Source organism: Terrapene carolina, unplaced genomic scaffold (assembly GCF_002925995.2).
Source record: "Terrapene carolina triunguis isolate 2854851 unplaced genomic scaffold, T_m_triunguis-2.0 Scaffold35022, whole genome shotgun sequence".
NCBI lineage: Eukaryota > Metazoa > Chordata > Testudines > Emydidae > Terrapene > Terrapene triunguis.
Window position 1 is genome coordinate 5,249,788 of NW_020699373.1, and position 15,243 is coordinate 5,265,030.

The 15,243-nt window shown below is 41.6% G+C and overlaps 1 protein-coding gene across 1 annotated transcript in view; it reads left to right on the plus strand.

Annotated features, from left to right (window-relative positions):
• Positions 1-15,243, plus strand: part of LOC113405298 (angiopoietin-1 receptor-like) — a 65,127-nt gene extending 49,884 nt beyond the window's left edge. The window contains exons 12-20 of the mRNA XM_026646360.1: positions 226-436; positions 4,714-4,824; positions 5,832-6,022; positions 8,998-9,111; positions 10,638-10,708; positions 12,398-12,438; positions 14,042-14,138; positions 14,889-14,988; positions 15,169-15,243. Of these exons, the coding sequence (XP_026502145.1) occupies positions 226-436; positions 4,714-4,824; positions 5,832-6,022; positions 8,998-9,111; positions 10,638-10,708; positions 12,398-12,438; positions 14,042-14,138; positions 14,889-14,988; positions 15,169-15,243 (1,011 nt within the window). The remainder of the gene's footprint in view (positions 1-225; positions 437-4,713; positions 4,825-5,831; positions 6,023-8,997; positions 9,112-10,637; positions 10,709-12,397; positions 12,439-14,041; positions 14,139-14,888; positions 14,989-15,168) is intronic.

A 15,243-nucleotide genomic window follows, 5' to 3' on the forward strand; every position in this document is an offset into this window, starting at 1 on the left:
AGCCTACTTTCTGTCAGCCTCCACCACACTATTATAAAAATAGTCAGCAAGTGTCTGACACTCCTCTCATTTAGACAGTATAAACCAGGAATTATTCTGCAGAAGACAATAAGCAAGAGAAGGCTCAGCTCCCATATGCTTATATTGAGTGGACAATAAGTTCTGTGGTATTACTCCAAATGTTACAAACAACAACTACTAACACCTGGTTATTTTTTTTCACAGAGAGAAGAGCCAGCTGTCCAGTTTAACTCAGGAACTCTCACTCTGAGCAGGAAAGCCAAGAACAGCCCAGACCACACTATCTATCCAGTCCTCGAGTGGAATGACATCAAATTTCAAGATGTGATCGGGGAGGGCAACTTTGGACAAGTCCTTAAAGCACGAATTAAGAAGGATGGCTTGCGAATGGATGCTGCCATCAAAAGGATGAAAGGTCAGCAGTTTTCATTAAAGAATGTAGAGTCTTTGAAGCCAGGGCCCTATGTTTATCTGGGTTTGTACAGCGCCTGGCACAAGGGGACCTTGATCCTGACTGGGGCCTCTGGCTGCTAATGTAATATAAATACTAAATAATGAGCTTCTGCTTTTGCCTGGCCAACGTTTGCACCCTGGTGATGGCTTTTTTTTCTCTCTGTGTGTTTTTTGTAGTTTGACCCGGTATCATTGAGTGCTGACTCCTATATGCGAGTTTCAGTCTGTTTGATGGGTCACATGAAAAGCTCATCATTTGCTACTCCACAGTGATAACGGCACAGAGCCTTTAAAACTTGCCAAGGTTGCCTTAAATAAATAGATAAGGTAGCAGTATATTTGCAGGCTCATTTTAAATTTCCCTCTACTTATTGTCGGGCATCACTTCTCTATCGAAGGTACTTTTAAGATGCTTATCAGCATGGTATCTAAGTTCCAAAAATACTAGAATACTGCCACTATCGTGCCTGGAATACTGCAGATACTGAGATGTTGTTATGCAGCTCTCTAAGTCATTATCCAAGGAAATTGGCAGTTGTTTAAGGGTGGCCATTGTATCATCCATTCTAAGAACATGAAGACAAAGCATGGGTGCTGCTGGTGCGTGGAATGGTGAATGCTGAGTTTTTAATGATACCCAGTGTGACCAGAATACCAAGGGAGCCGACTGAGGTCGCTCAATTAGGATGAACTGCAAAGAACTGGGCAGACAATCCCCAAAGCTGGTGGATATTCCAATACTTAGATTTACCAAGCCAGCACAAAGCCTTCTATAATACCTCACTGGTTACCCAGAAGCCAACAACACAGTTGTTAAAGTAACCCAGCCTCAGGCCTTCACCCAGACACCCAAGTTAAATATGATGAGGACTAATGAAAATCTTATTCCTCATATAAAAAGGCTCTACCAATCCCAAAGGATCAGACACATTACCACCCAGGTTAACGAATATTCCAGATCTTACCCAAATACACGCTACAGCCAATTCTTATTAAGTAAACTAAAATGTATTAAAAAAGAAAAGGGAGAGAAGATTGGTTAGAAGATCAGTATACACACAGACATGAGTGCAGTGCTTGAGATTCAGATTCCTAGCAGAGATGGTGAGCTTTGTAGAGGCAGAGTTCTTTCAGAAATAGTTCATAGGTTATAGTCCAGTGTTTGTATTCAGGGCAGGCCAGTCAGCGCTGGGATCTCAGTCCTTGTGGCTTAGGCTACCCCTGCATGAAGCCGCAAGCAGATCTGAGATGACAGGATCAGGACCCAAGCCCTTTTTTATATAGTCTCAGGCTCTCTTGTGACAGCTCAGAGAACAATAGTCACTCATTTCCTAAGCATCCACACAGATCCACATAAGGCAATTGCCTGTTTTTCCACCATTTGCAGATGATTTGCTATACATTTCGAAGAGAGATGAATACAGCGATATCCTAGGTTTACAGTTCATTTAATTGTTAAGAATTTCTTTTGATCTCTGAATTAACAGAATACAGCATAGACGGACTGTTTGATTACATTGTTGATCGCTACCCATACATATGTCAATACACAAAAATGCAAACATTATCTACACATATGTTTTTAAGGGTTGAATTTGTATCATTTGTCCTGCAGGATGCTTAACCCTTTCTTCCTTAGTTTGGGTTTTTAATTTGATCATCAACTTTAATCTGCTCTAGGGAAACATTTTCCTGACCAATGAGTTCTTTCTGTGCTTTATCTAATTCCAGATTCACTTCTGAGATATTAGACAGACATTCAGAAACTTCATTCACATATCAACTGCTTTTCTGCACAGACACACAGCTATTTTCCACAGACAAACATTTGGAGAATTCCTCAATAGGCAATTCCTAATAGACACAGGTTTAGGATTATTTCTTTCCTGTGACTGGTTTATGTTAGCCCGACTGACATAATATCAAGCTTTAATATCATGCTCAATCAAAAGATTCTTAGGCAATAACTTCCTTACACCAGCTATAACTTCATGGTTAATGCCATTCTATTCAAGGTGGATACTGGCTAAAGGCACATTTACAGTAAACTCATAGAGGATTACAATATTCACACTTTCACCCGGTAAGTAATCTTCCTCTTTGACAAGATCCTCTTTAACAAGAGTGATGTTAGAACCTGTAATTTGCCCTAAACAGCTTTTACCATTGATTTTTACATTCTCTGCCCAAGTTATGGGGTTACCTTCACCTGAGCTCACAGTAAAAGTATTTACATAACAGGTGGCAGAGTTGGGGTATATTTTGGTTACACACAGAAAACTGCTTACAGTCAAACAACATACCAACATTGTTACAAACTGGATAGATTCTATCCCCATCTTTGCTGCTGGGAGGAGCTGGCTTTTCGGGATGATACAGTTCCTTCATTCTCTTGAGTTGGAGCTTAAAGTCTGTCCATTTTTGCCTTAGCTTCTAGTTCCTGCAATCAAATATATGCGATGCTTTGTTCATGTTCAAAACATAGGCATTCTCTTTCAGCAGCGTCTCTTTCCATATCAGCTTTTCCTGCAATCGAAGATCTATTCGCTTTTGTTCAAGTTGCTGCTGGTTTCTCACTGAAAGCATTTTCGCTGAGGCCTTGGCTACACTGGCGCTGTACAGCGCTGCAACTTGCTGCGCTCAGGGGTGTGAAAACGCCACCCCCCCGAGCGCAGCGAGTGCAGCGCTGTAAAGCGCCAGTTTAATCAGAACCTGCAATGCTGCACGCTCGCTCGCAGCGCTGCAAGCTACTCCCCTCGGAGAGGTGGAGTACATACAGCGCTGCGAGAGCTCTCTCGCAGCGCTGGCGGCGCGACTACACTCACGCTTCACAGCGCTGCCGCGGCCGCTGTGAATTCCCGAGTGTAGCCAAGGCCTGAGTCTGCTTCCTGATTACTGGCCACTAACAGATTTTTCAGTTCTTGCTCTGGGGCCTTTTATTAAAAGACAACCCCCCTCTGTGAGTACAATTCTTCCAGGCTTTTTCTGTCAGGATCGTCAGAGGATCTGGGTCACTCACTGTAACTGATTTGTAACCCTTAAACTCTCCAATATCACAATTAATTTTTGACAAGTGTGTCGTTTTGATCCAAAAACCCAATTAACCTGTGGTAATGTGTGTCCAAGCACGACTACGCCACTGTGACCGGACTCCCAGGGGAGCCGACTGAGGTCACTCAATTAGGATGAACTGCAAAGAATGGGGCAGGTAATCCCCAAAGCTGGTGGATATTCCAATACTTAGATTTACCAAGCCAGCACAAAACCTTCTATAATACCTCACTGGTCATTCATCACACCCAGTGTGCATCTTTTATGGATGAAAAACTGGTCTAAGTGTGGATAGGCCAGAAGGGCAGTACCACTCTGGCTATGCCAGCATGCCAGCTACACTAGATAAGTACAAACAGGGACAAGAAAAACTTGTATATGGTAAATCAAAATATAAGTTTAGGGGCAACGCTCCAGCCAAGCTCCCAATATTTATAATGTATCTTTTAATCAGAGAGATCCAAGCTTTGTTGATTTTGCTGTTTAGGGATTATTATGCTCAATCCACCTCCCAGTAGGGTCTTTTGATTGACTTCAGGTGGGGTTAGATTGGACCCTTAATTAAGGACAAGATGAATCATAGCTGTAGACAAGGTTTATATATAAAACCAGGCATATTCCACAACTGTTTCAGATCATATCCTCATTTTTAGATGTTAAAAGATCTTTTCATCATAGGTAAGCAGCAGATGGGTTCAGCTGGTTTACTACACCAGACTTCACAGAATCTTATTTTGTGCTGCATTGTAAGTGTGCTAGGTGAAAAATATTTCCAGTGTACGATCACGTTAGCCTATCGATGGATTTTTGAATAAGCTCACTTGGCTACTTTTATTACCCTTGAATTGGATGCTTTAAGGTGTTTGGTATTTGGGGACTTCAATATCAAGATCTACTCACTCTCTTTTTTTAGGCTGATGGATTTCTATAACCTGCTAAGGCATATTGTGTCTCAATACCATAAGAGGAGTGACATATTGGGTGTGACTGTTGAAGACATTATGAGGTCTCTAGGTTTTTGATTGAAGAATGATGTTATTATCTAGGTAAAGACTGGAATACTATGGAGTTTATCCCTTTTCGACATCAACCAGTAGTCCAAGTTCTTGTCTTAATGAACAGTAGCAACAGTGTGGTTTTAACTGCAGTTTAGATGAGTACATAAATAAATGTTTCTTTGATTTCCAGAGTATGCCTCAAAGGATGATCACAGAGACTTTGCTGGAGAATTGGAAGTTCTTTGTAAACTTGGACATCATCATAATATCATAAATCTTTTGGGAGCATGTGAACATCGGGGTAGGATATTTTGTTTACCTGGCTTTAAAAATTATACAATAAAATAAAATATAAAACTACATAGTCCAGGCCAGAAATTCTCCTTATATTAAAGTAATTATTGTACTCAAAAAAGGAAAGATGGCACCCTGTTCATAACATAAAAATATAAGCAGATTTTACATAAAATATTTAGATGCATAGTAAACAGAAAACACGACATAGCTAAACAGTGGTCTGTGGACCACCAGTGATCAGCAGTGCTCTTTTTGGTGGTTTGCAGAATTAATCTGTTTGAAAACCAAGCAATGGGGTTTTTGGACAGGAGGTTTGTTCATAAGCCAACGTTTACCTGGGAGGATCACTGAAGTGAATAGATCCACACCAGTTAATGATCTGGCCACGTACTACAGTAGTACTTTAGAGTTACGAACACCAGAGTTATGAACTGACCAGTCAACCACAGACTTCATTTGGAACTGGAAGTACGCAATCAGGCAGCAGCAGATACAAAAAAAAAAAAAAAAGTAAAGAACTGTGTTAAATGTAAACAACAAAAAAAATAAAGGGAAAGTTTAAAAAAAAGATTTGACAAGGTAAAGAAACTATTTCTGTGCTTGGTTAATTTAAATGAAGATGGTTAAAAGCAGCATTTTTCTTCTGCACAGTAAAGTTTCAAAGTTCAGTTGTAAACTTTTGAAAGAACAATCATAAAGTTTTGTTCAGAGTTACAAACAACCTCCATTTCCGAGGTATTTGTTCTACTGTATTCCACATTGTGAACTGCTGGGCTGCAACCTTTCTGTTATGAAAAACTCTTTTTGAACTATAAAATCACAAGAATCCTTCTGAAATGGCCATCATTGCCATCTTCTTCTGCACCTGAGAGATATAAGGTTTGTTTGTTTGTTTGCATCTTGTGTGGCATTATACTGTAGTAGTGGGACCCTATCAGGGGAAATGCATAATCACTGACACTGTCTCCTTGTTTAGCTTGTTATGTAATACTGCTCTCTGTTTTACATTAGGGTATCTTTACCTGGCTATTGAATATGCTCCACATGGAAATTTACTCGATTTCCTGAGGAAGAGCAGAGTGCTGGAGACAGACCCAGCATTTGCTATTGCCAACAGCACTGCCTCCACTCTGTCCTCTCAGCAGCTTCTGCATTTTGCAGCAGATGTGGCCAGAGGGATGGACTACTTAAGCCAAAAACAGGTCAGCTCTGAGCTCCTTGCCTTTTAAAAACACAGCACTTTATTTTTTAGGGCTTGATCTAATTTTTGTCACCCCTATTCAGTATGTATGGGTAGTGCTATACCAGAATTGATATTTTATACATTTCTTCGGTGAGTTATTTGTTCCTCCAACTCAGATTTCTTTCTTCTAGAACGTGGATCTATCTATCTATCACTCACTCACTCACCTATTTATATGGCTCTTGTCACCATATTATCTGAGCACCCATGCAACACTTAAAAATAAATCTGAATGAAATTTAAGATTATCACCAAAGAAGGCATTTTAGCTTAAGTACTTCTTGATAGAATTGGTTTATTTTCTTTTCTTCTGAGTGCCTTGTAGGTTGTATCATCTCATAGCTTAGAATATGAAAGAGTAATCTAATGGAAGGGCGACCTCACCACAATACATGTACTGTTTCACTGCTGCTTTGCCTACTTTCAAGTTGTTTCATGCACAGGGAATATCACCTTTTAAAATAGTGACATGCCAGTGGAACATGGCTGGTTAAAGCTACACAAAAACAAGCAGCAGAGATCAGCAGCGAAATTGTTAAGCAATCCACTCCTTTGGTGATTAGACACTATGCTAATGAGCGCAGTATAAATACTAGAACGGGTCAACGTTTTTCATTCAAAATATTTTTTCAACAAAAATGCTCTTTTTCAAAACTTAAAACTTCTGCTAAAAGCGTTCAGATTTTTCAAAATTTCCACTTTTTTGTAGAAAGCAAAAATGTTTCAAAAACACTTTATTCTGCCCCCTTTTCCCTACTATTGCATGAATGATGAGTCAGGTAGGGGCTTTTGTCTCTTTAAAATTTTTCTTTTTTTTTCATTTTTCCTTTTGCCACACTGTAACTTTTCCAAAATTGAGGAAGGTTTGAAAAGTTAAAGTCTGGCAAAAATTAAAATGAATTTTTTTTAAAAAGTGAAAAAACCCTGGACATCAGAGGCTAGAAAGCAGGCAGAGAGAATCCAAAATTCAAATTTTTGAAAGTTCAAATTTTAACATTTCAAAACATTGAACTTTTAGGGGGAATGTCTGACAAAAATTTTGAACAAATAAAAAAAATGGTTCAGTTTCAAACTCTATGAAGTGGAAATAATTTCAAAAATTGTCATTAATTTGTTTTCCCATTTTTCCACGCCCTCTAATAAATACCTCAGTAGACAGTGACAGATAGATGCCACCCAAGTACAGTGTCAGTTCTAAGTGAGTGAGAAGACCACCTTATAAACTTGCTCTCTCTCCTAAAAAAGTGTGTGACTTTCTTGTTATTTTAAATTGTGGCCCTTGAAATTGACAGAAAATTACTAGCACAAGTTAAAACAAGGGCTGAATGTTGGTGTCAGCCTTAAATCTGTCCAGAGGGGGAGCAGTGGGGTGGAAATTCCCTGGCTTGCTTCTGTCTCCCCTTGCAACTCCTGGACATGCCATTCTCCAGACCCCTCTAGCCATGGCTAGAGTGACAGAGGGGTATTCCAGAGGGGGATGGGGAGAGGATTAGGTGGCATTCCAGCCCAGGCACATTACTGGCAAAAGTACACTGGCACTATGTGGCAGGGATGTGACTATGTATAGGGATGTGTGCAGTCCAGTGCTTAATTTGTGCTAGGGCTTGCCAGGGCTGAGCCCTCGCACTTCTGGGCTTGGCACTTCATAGCCCTGGCACCTCTGGGCTTGTTGAATGTAAAAAATTGCTTGAGCCCTGGCACTTCTTTCATTTCATAAGGGGGAGGGATAGCTCAGTGGTTTGAGCATTGGCCTGCTAAACCCAGGCTTGTGAGTTCAATCCTTGAGGGGGCCACTTAGGGAGCTGGGGCAAAAATCAGTACTTGGTCCTGCTGGTGAAGGCAGGGGGCTGGACTTGATGACCTTTCAAGGTCCCTTCCAGGTCTAGGAGATAGGATATCTCCATTACAAATTAAGTACTGAAGCAGTTAGCCTTTGACCTCCATGTTAAGGCTGCTCTTACAGCCTTTCCTGGAGGCCAGATTTGTTGGGTTTATGTGGCTTCATGAGATATTTTGACATGGATGGTAATTTATGGGGGTTTAGGCATTTGCAGTTAATACTCTCGCTGTTTTCTTCCTTTTCCTTTTTCTCTGTTATATCAGAAGCTTTAATCACTATTTTCAATATACTGTCAATTTATTGTTTCCTTTGCCATGCTTTCTGCATTTGGCAGTTTTAAATGTAGCACACAGTATAATGCAAAACCCAAGGGTCATGGGTGTAGTAGGAAGAGAGCCTGAGACATAAGCCCTTGTATCAGAGGCCTGGTATAAGGCAGGACCTGCTCACAGAATCTGCCAAGAACAGGGCTGATAGTGAAGAAATACACTATTCCTAAGAAGTGCTAAGCACAGAATACTCACGCAAACACGTCCCGATATCAAGTGGTACCAGAACACCCCGATATCAAGATTGGTACAAAAACATTCCCCAAGGGTAACAGGAACACACTGACCGCTCCTAAAAGATAAGGCCAGGATGACAGTACATAATAGAGATGTTTTGATTGAACCAACATGAACAAGGTGATAACTAGCCACGTCAGGGGGCAGTGATTAACTATGTCAAAGGGGCAGTACTAACTTGTTTGTATCAGGATATAAAGATGTATCTCAGAGGGAGTATCTTTGTCCAGCCGAGGAGGGAATGGAAAGTCCTGCCATTCACTGAGCTGCATCCATTGTCACTGGCATACATATCTTAGTATTCTTGTAGAGTCTACCAGGTGCTATTACCGTGCTTTGTTGACAATAAACCTGGCCTGGCACCTTCATACCTTAACAGATCTTGTGGTCATTGGGCGGTTCGCTCGAGGTCTGCTATGCCAGCTGTCTGTGCAGAGCTGGGGCAGCACACAGGGAGAACACACATACACACAGCTGAACATCTAACCACACTGGGTTACCTGAGAATTTCTCTTTTCTTTATTGTAGTTTATTCATCGCGATTTGGCAGCAAGAAACATCTTGGTTGGCGAAAACTATGTTGCAAAAATAGCAGATTTTGGATTGTCTAGAGGTCAAGAAGTTTATGTTAAAAAGACCATGGTAAGGATTGAAACAAACGTGTTCAGCATGATCATTCTTTGAGACAATCACACCTCATCAAGGGTTATCACTATGTCTTTTCTTAGCGATGGGGCCAAGAGACAAAGTTTGGTTTTTAACCTTCCTAAAGTCCAAGGAGCCAGTTGCAAAACTCACATGCGAAGTTCAGGGATATTTGGATGTAGCCTTTTGGCTGAGGCCCATCACTAGCCTTTTAAAAAAAAAAAAACCTTTCGACTATAATCTGTATTCAGATGGCTTAATTCTATTGACGTAGATGGAGCTATGTCAGCTTACGTCAGCTAAGGATCCCATTGTGCAAAACAGATGTGTTAAAGCAATGGCAATAATGTTCTATACAGATATTTGGATCAGAGTAAATGGTACTCTTAGTACATTACTACTAAGTAAGATTTCAGTGGTTTTAATAATAGCATGTCACACATAGGACAAATACAACAATTAGTCTTATTGTCACAATTAAGAGTACTAAAAATTTAAATTAAAAAAAAAAGAAGAAAAAAAACAAAATAATTATTCACAGGCAGCTTTGTCTCACAACTGAAATAGTGAACTACTTAAAAAGGGTGTCACAATCACTGTCCAGATGTGCAGAAGGCGTTCTGGGATATAACATTGTCATGCAAGGGATGGGAATAACTCTAGCTAGAATTGTCTGATTATTTTTAATGAAAGGCAGACTTATTTAGAAGCAAATCGTTTGCACAAACTGAAACTTTGTACTCCAACCCTGGCCTTTGTATTTATTTCATGAATGTAATGAGGAAAAACGAAATAGCAATGTAAAGGCACGTAACTGATCCTTATTTTCCACTTTGATATTTACAAAGTTCATATATGAAAGTGAATCCCTCCGTGATCTGCACTGGTGTAAAGCCAGTGACCTAAGATTAGGATCAGGGCCTGAGAAAGTAGTGATACTGAATGTTGATGAATCATCGGCTCAAAACATCTTGCCAGTTCCCCTAGAGGCTCCATTGAAAAGTGGGTGGAGTGGGTGGGAGTGATGAGATGGAATCCTATGAGCAAGGATCCTCAGGGAGGAAGACCAGTTCCCAGGCACTAAACCCTTGGAATCACTTAAAGAGGAAGAAGTGAACTGTCTAATGCGTCTCTTCATCCAATTCCACATGATTCTGCAGCTGAGTCAATAACACCTTGTGGTCAATGGGAAAGGAATGGTGCACAGGATGTGAGCTATCATGCTGCATCATACAAGCAGAATTGTTTCCATTTCATACTGGAACCACACTCATTTGGAAAGAACTTCTCTTTGCTTTATTGGGAGCTGTACATCTGGGACCTGATTGTACAACCAGTGCTCAAGTTGGGGAGCATGTACATCAGTAGGCCTATTGACTTGAAGGGGCTACCTGTGTAAGTGCTCACTAATGTACGTAATGGTTCTTTGTGGTGCAGGTTTCAATAAGATTGTTTTGAAACAGCTATGAACACTACCATTAATGTAATAGCCTGTAATGCAATTCTAATGGCATCACTTCCAGGGAAGGCTTCCAGTGCGATGGATGGCAATTGAATCTCTAAATTACAGTGTGTACACCACAAACAGCGACGTGTAAGTACAGTTCTTTAACGTGTTTTTAATAAGACTTTCTTTAATAACATCAAAGCTTCATAGGGAAACGTTTTTTTGCCAGCGTTTTTAATCGTGCAGCGATTAATTCATGGCACTCAGAAAACACAGGTCTATGTGTCACCTTGTGGGCAGACAGCTTGAGCAGACTACAAGGAATAGTTTGAAAAAACTGAACCAAGCTAAATTTGGGTCTGAGTCCAGATCTGAGTTTCTACAAAGTACATGTGATGTTTGGACATGGGGTTAGTTCAGGGGCATCTCTAGTTTGAAACTCAAACTCAAATGCACCTTTGGAAGGCCCATACGAACACCAGTTCCTGCCAGCAAAGTGCAGCAAGTATCCAGGAAAACAGCAAAAGTTCAGATCTGTGATAGCAGTACTTGCCAGGAAACCAGATAGAATTGGCCAAGCTCTACGGGCTTGATCTTGCAAAGCACTTAAGCATGTGCATAACTGTAAGTACTTGAGCTGTCTCATTAAAGCCTGGGGGGCTTAAGTGCCTTGCTGAAATTTTCTGTATAGACTATAGTGTTGTTCATTTCTATGCAACGTCTGTGACATTTGGTATTTTCTATGGAACTTAGTCTCTGTAAATCTTTAAGTGAAGAGACAAAAAGAAGGTACAGCATAATTCTCCTTTGTATGACAGTCTCTTCTGGAATCACATAAATAAACTAGCAGAATATAATCGTAGTTAAAAAAGAAACCTCATAAGGAGGTTTGGCAGAAGCTGGGAATGGGTGACAAGGGATAGATCATTTGATGAGTACCTGTTCTGGTCATTCCTTCTGAAGCTCCTGGCATTGGCCACTGTTGGAAGACAGGACTCTGGACTAGATGGACCTTTGGTCTGACCCAGTATGGCTGTTCTTATGTTCTTGATGACCCCTTTAAGCGCCAATTTCTGCCCACTTGACTAGTGCTATTGAAGTCAGTGGGCTAAATTCTGCCCTGGGGCATACTGCTGTAAACCGGGAATACTTCCTCAAAGTCAGTAGAATTACTCTGGATTTATGCCACTTAACAGAGCAGAATTTGGTCCCACGGGCCTACTTGCATGAACACAATAAGCAAGATTTGCCAAGAACTTTCACAGGAAAGAAAAAATTTCCTTCTCCCTTGGAATGAGGAAATTTCTGCTTGTGTCCTGGGCAAACAGAGCATCTTGGAGAGAAAGGACCACACACAAAACAATTTAGAATTAGAATGGAGTGAAGGTGGAGGGTGATGGGGGAAAGGAGTGATCCCCTGGGACATGCAAGTGGAGCTAGGTTCTTTGGGTATGAATTCCACCAGTGTAAATCCAGCATAATTTCATTAACTTCAGTGACATTGTTCTGGGGTTACACTGGTGAAACTGAGAAGAGTTTTTGGCACTTTGTGTAATAAATGAGACAGAGACAGTGAGGAAATGGGCCAGATCCTCAGCTGGCGTAAATCAGTGTCGCTCCATCAAAGTCAATGCTCATTTACACCTGCTGAGGATCTGGCCTTATATGGTTTAAAGCCTGGATCCTTACTACCAAACAGAAAATTGATCAGAAATAGTGAATTGAAACGTACGTGCTCTGTAGATTAGCAAATTATCTTGTTCAATAACACACCTGCTCACTTTTAATCATTGTTCCTGTTAAGGTATGAGTGCTTTTTCTTTGTCCCTGTTGCAGGTGGTCATATGGTGTCCTATTATGGGAAATAGTTAGTTTAGGTAAGTATCCATTTTTATTGGTACACAAATAAACCAGCGTGGGATATTCTAGTACAGTACCCTACTGGGCATTCTGGGCTCTCAGCCCTGCACTCAGCCCACTAAGCCATTCCTCGCTTTCAAACATCGTCTGCTGTTTTCTTTTGATTTATTAACTACATCCTGCTTTGGTCACAATACCCTTAAAAAAAATGGTCACAATTCCAACTCAGTCCAGGTTAAGTACCACATTACCTGAGAAAGGTAGAGAGAGCCTCTTTTCATTATCCCATGACAAAGCATTTACAGCAGGTATTTACTTTTTAAATACTGAATATTCCAAGGGCTAGATTCATAAAAGGACTAAGGCACTTAACTGACAGTTTAGGCACTGACATCCCAGGCCGCACTGGGATTCACAAAACCGCTGCTCAGGAACCCTGTAGGCACCTATGTTTCTGCCTCTGAGCATGCTTACTGCAGCCACGCTAGGTGTCTGGATGCCTAAGCCCCAGAGCCATACACAAACGAAGAGAAGATAGGCGTTCTTTCATCTAAGTCACCTTGGGGCCCAATCTGGTAAGCGTGCTCAGAGCATGCCTACTGGATTGGGTCCCTAGAAGTGAGTTTATGCAAAACAGCTGGCGGAGGAGAAGCCTACACCCCCTCAGCTTAGCAGCTCCCATCGGCTATCTTAGGCAAGGATCCACCTAGCATGCTGGCTTTTTGTGAATCCCATTCTGAGGTGCTGATTTCTCCGCATTCATTGTATAGGGAGCCTAGGCACCAAACTCAGGCTTTGTGAATCACAGTGATTTTCTAGGCCTCTCTAGTCAATGTCACCAGGCCTAAGTTTCTTTGTGTACCTAGCCCTAAGATTACTCTCCAGCTATAACTTCGCGCCTGATCCTGCAAACACTTACTACCACTGGTCTCATGGGGTCTAAGTCTGCTCTCTGGCTACGTCTTCACTACCCGCCGATCCGGCGGGTAGCAATCGGTTTATCGGGGATCGACTTACCGCGTCTCGTGAGGACGCAGTAAAATCGATCCCTGATCGCTCTGCCGTCGACTCCGGAAATCCACCTCGACAAGAGGCGGCAGCGGAGTCGGCGGCAGCGGTCGGCTTTCCCCCGTCCTCACCACCAGGTAAGCCGACCTAAAATACGCAACTTCAGCTACGGTATTCACGTAGCTGAAGTTGCGTGTCTTAGGTCGGAACACCGCTGTAGTGTAGACCTAGCCTTACACTGCCTTCAGTAGTGTTATTCCTGCTTTACACTGCTGTATGTAAGTGAGATCATAATCAGGCCACTGACTGTAAGAATTTTGGGACGACACATTAGCAATGGAACTACGCCAGTTTACACCAGCTGAGGCTCTGGCCCGTTTGCCTTTTACTTTATAAAAACACTGTGCATGGTTTTAGCAGAGCATAAATAATGAATAAAATTATTAATATTAAATCCAGTTACTCAGTACAAGCGTCCTTCATCTTTACCTGCCTTCATCAAATATTTTGTTGCTGAGCCATCCTGTGGCTCGTGTGCTGAGCGCGGTTATCCTTAGTTGTGATAGCACCAGAAAAATTTGCTTAAGCCAATGTCAAACTCTTGTGTTTTAGGTGGGACACCGTACTGTGGAATGACATGTGCAGAACTCTATGAGAAATTGCCACAAGGGTACAGACTGGAAAAGCCTCTCAATTGTGATGATGAGGTGTAAGCAAACAAGTGCATTAATTATTATTTTATTTTCATTGTTTACTGCGAAACTAGCAGTTTTCAGGGATGCCATGATTCAGCAAATGTGTGATTTTTTGATTTTCAATAATATAGCTGTATGAAGCCTGAATGCACTGTTAGTTGCAGAATGGCACGTCACCTCCAAAGGTGCTATACTTTGTACAGGCTGGGTGGCTGTCCTTTTGCAAACCACCACAACTTTCTACACAAAAAAATCATCTTCCAGGAGGCCAATCATGGGAAATTTAAGCCCAAATATGGATGTTGGAAGGGGAAAACAAAGCATGGTTGAATTAAAATTGGTTTGCTACCTTAACAGACCTGGGCAATACCAGTATAATTACCACTACGCTGGTGGAAGCCATGGAAGAGATCATAAACGTGGATATGTGCCACTCAGTAAAGCCAGTTCCTATGAGGGAGTCTGGGAATGCCAAATGAGCTTCGCAGGTGGTGAAGCACTGCTATAACAGCTCCTGTGGCTCCCGCTTCCCCACCTCTGGTGCAGTGGATGTGGTCTGGGAGGACTGGAGGGGGGGGAAAGGAGTGTGGCCATTCAATTCTCAGCATGGCTGTCAGGGCTGATTGGTGCATCTCTTAGAGGGCTGTCTGAAAAATTTCAGCCTTAAACTGGGGCTGCGTGTCATGGTTTTAAGATGGACTCTGCACGCCTTGTGTTCAGTGACATGCATCCAAGTCATCATGGGTTGTGTCTTATTTTTAAAGGTATGACCTGATGAGACAGTGTTGGCGGGAGAAACCGTATGAAAGGCCATCATTTGCTCAGATCCTGGTGTCACTGAACAGGATGTTAGAGGAACGAAAGGTAAGGCTGAATAGCTGTGCTAGCTTGAAGTCCAAAGGCTAAATCTTTCCATGGCATATGTGTGTGAAGTTCATGAGACACAATCAGTGAGGTCTATAGCCTGCTCAATAATTAGAGCACAGCTTGGTGCACGTGAGAAAAAAAATGCATCACCTACTTCAACCTCTCTTATTTTTTCAGACATATGTGAATACCACGCTGTATGAGAAGTTTACCTATGCAGGCATCGACTGCTCTGCTGAAGAAGCTGCTTAA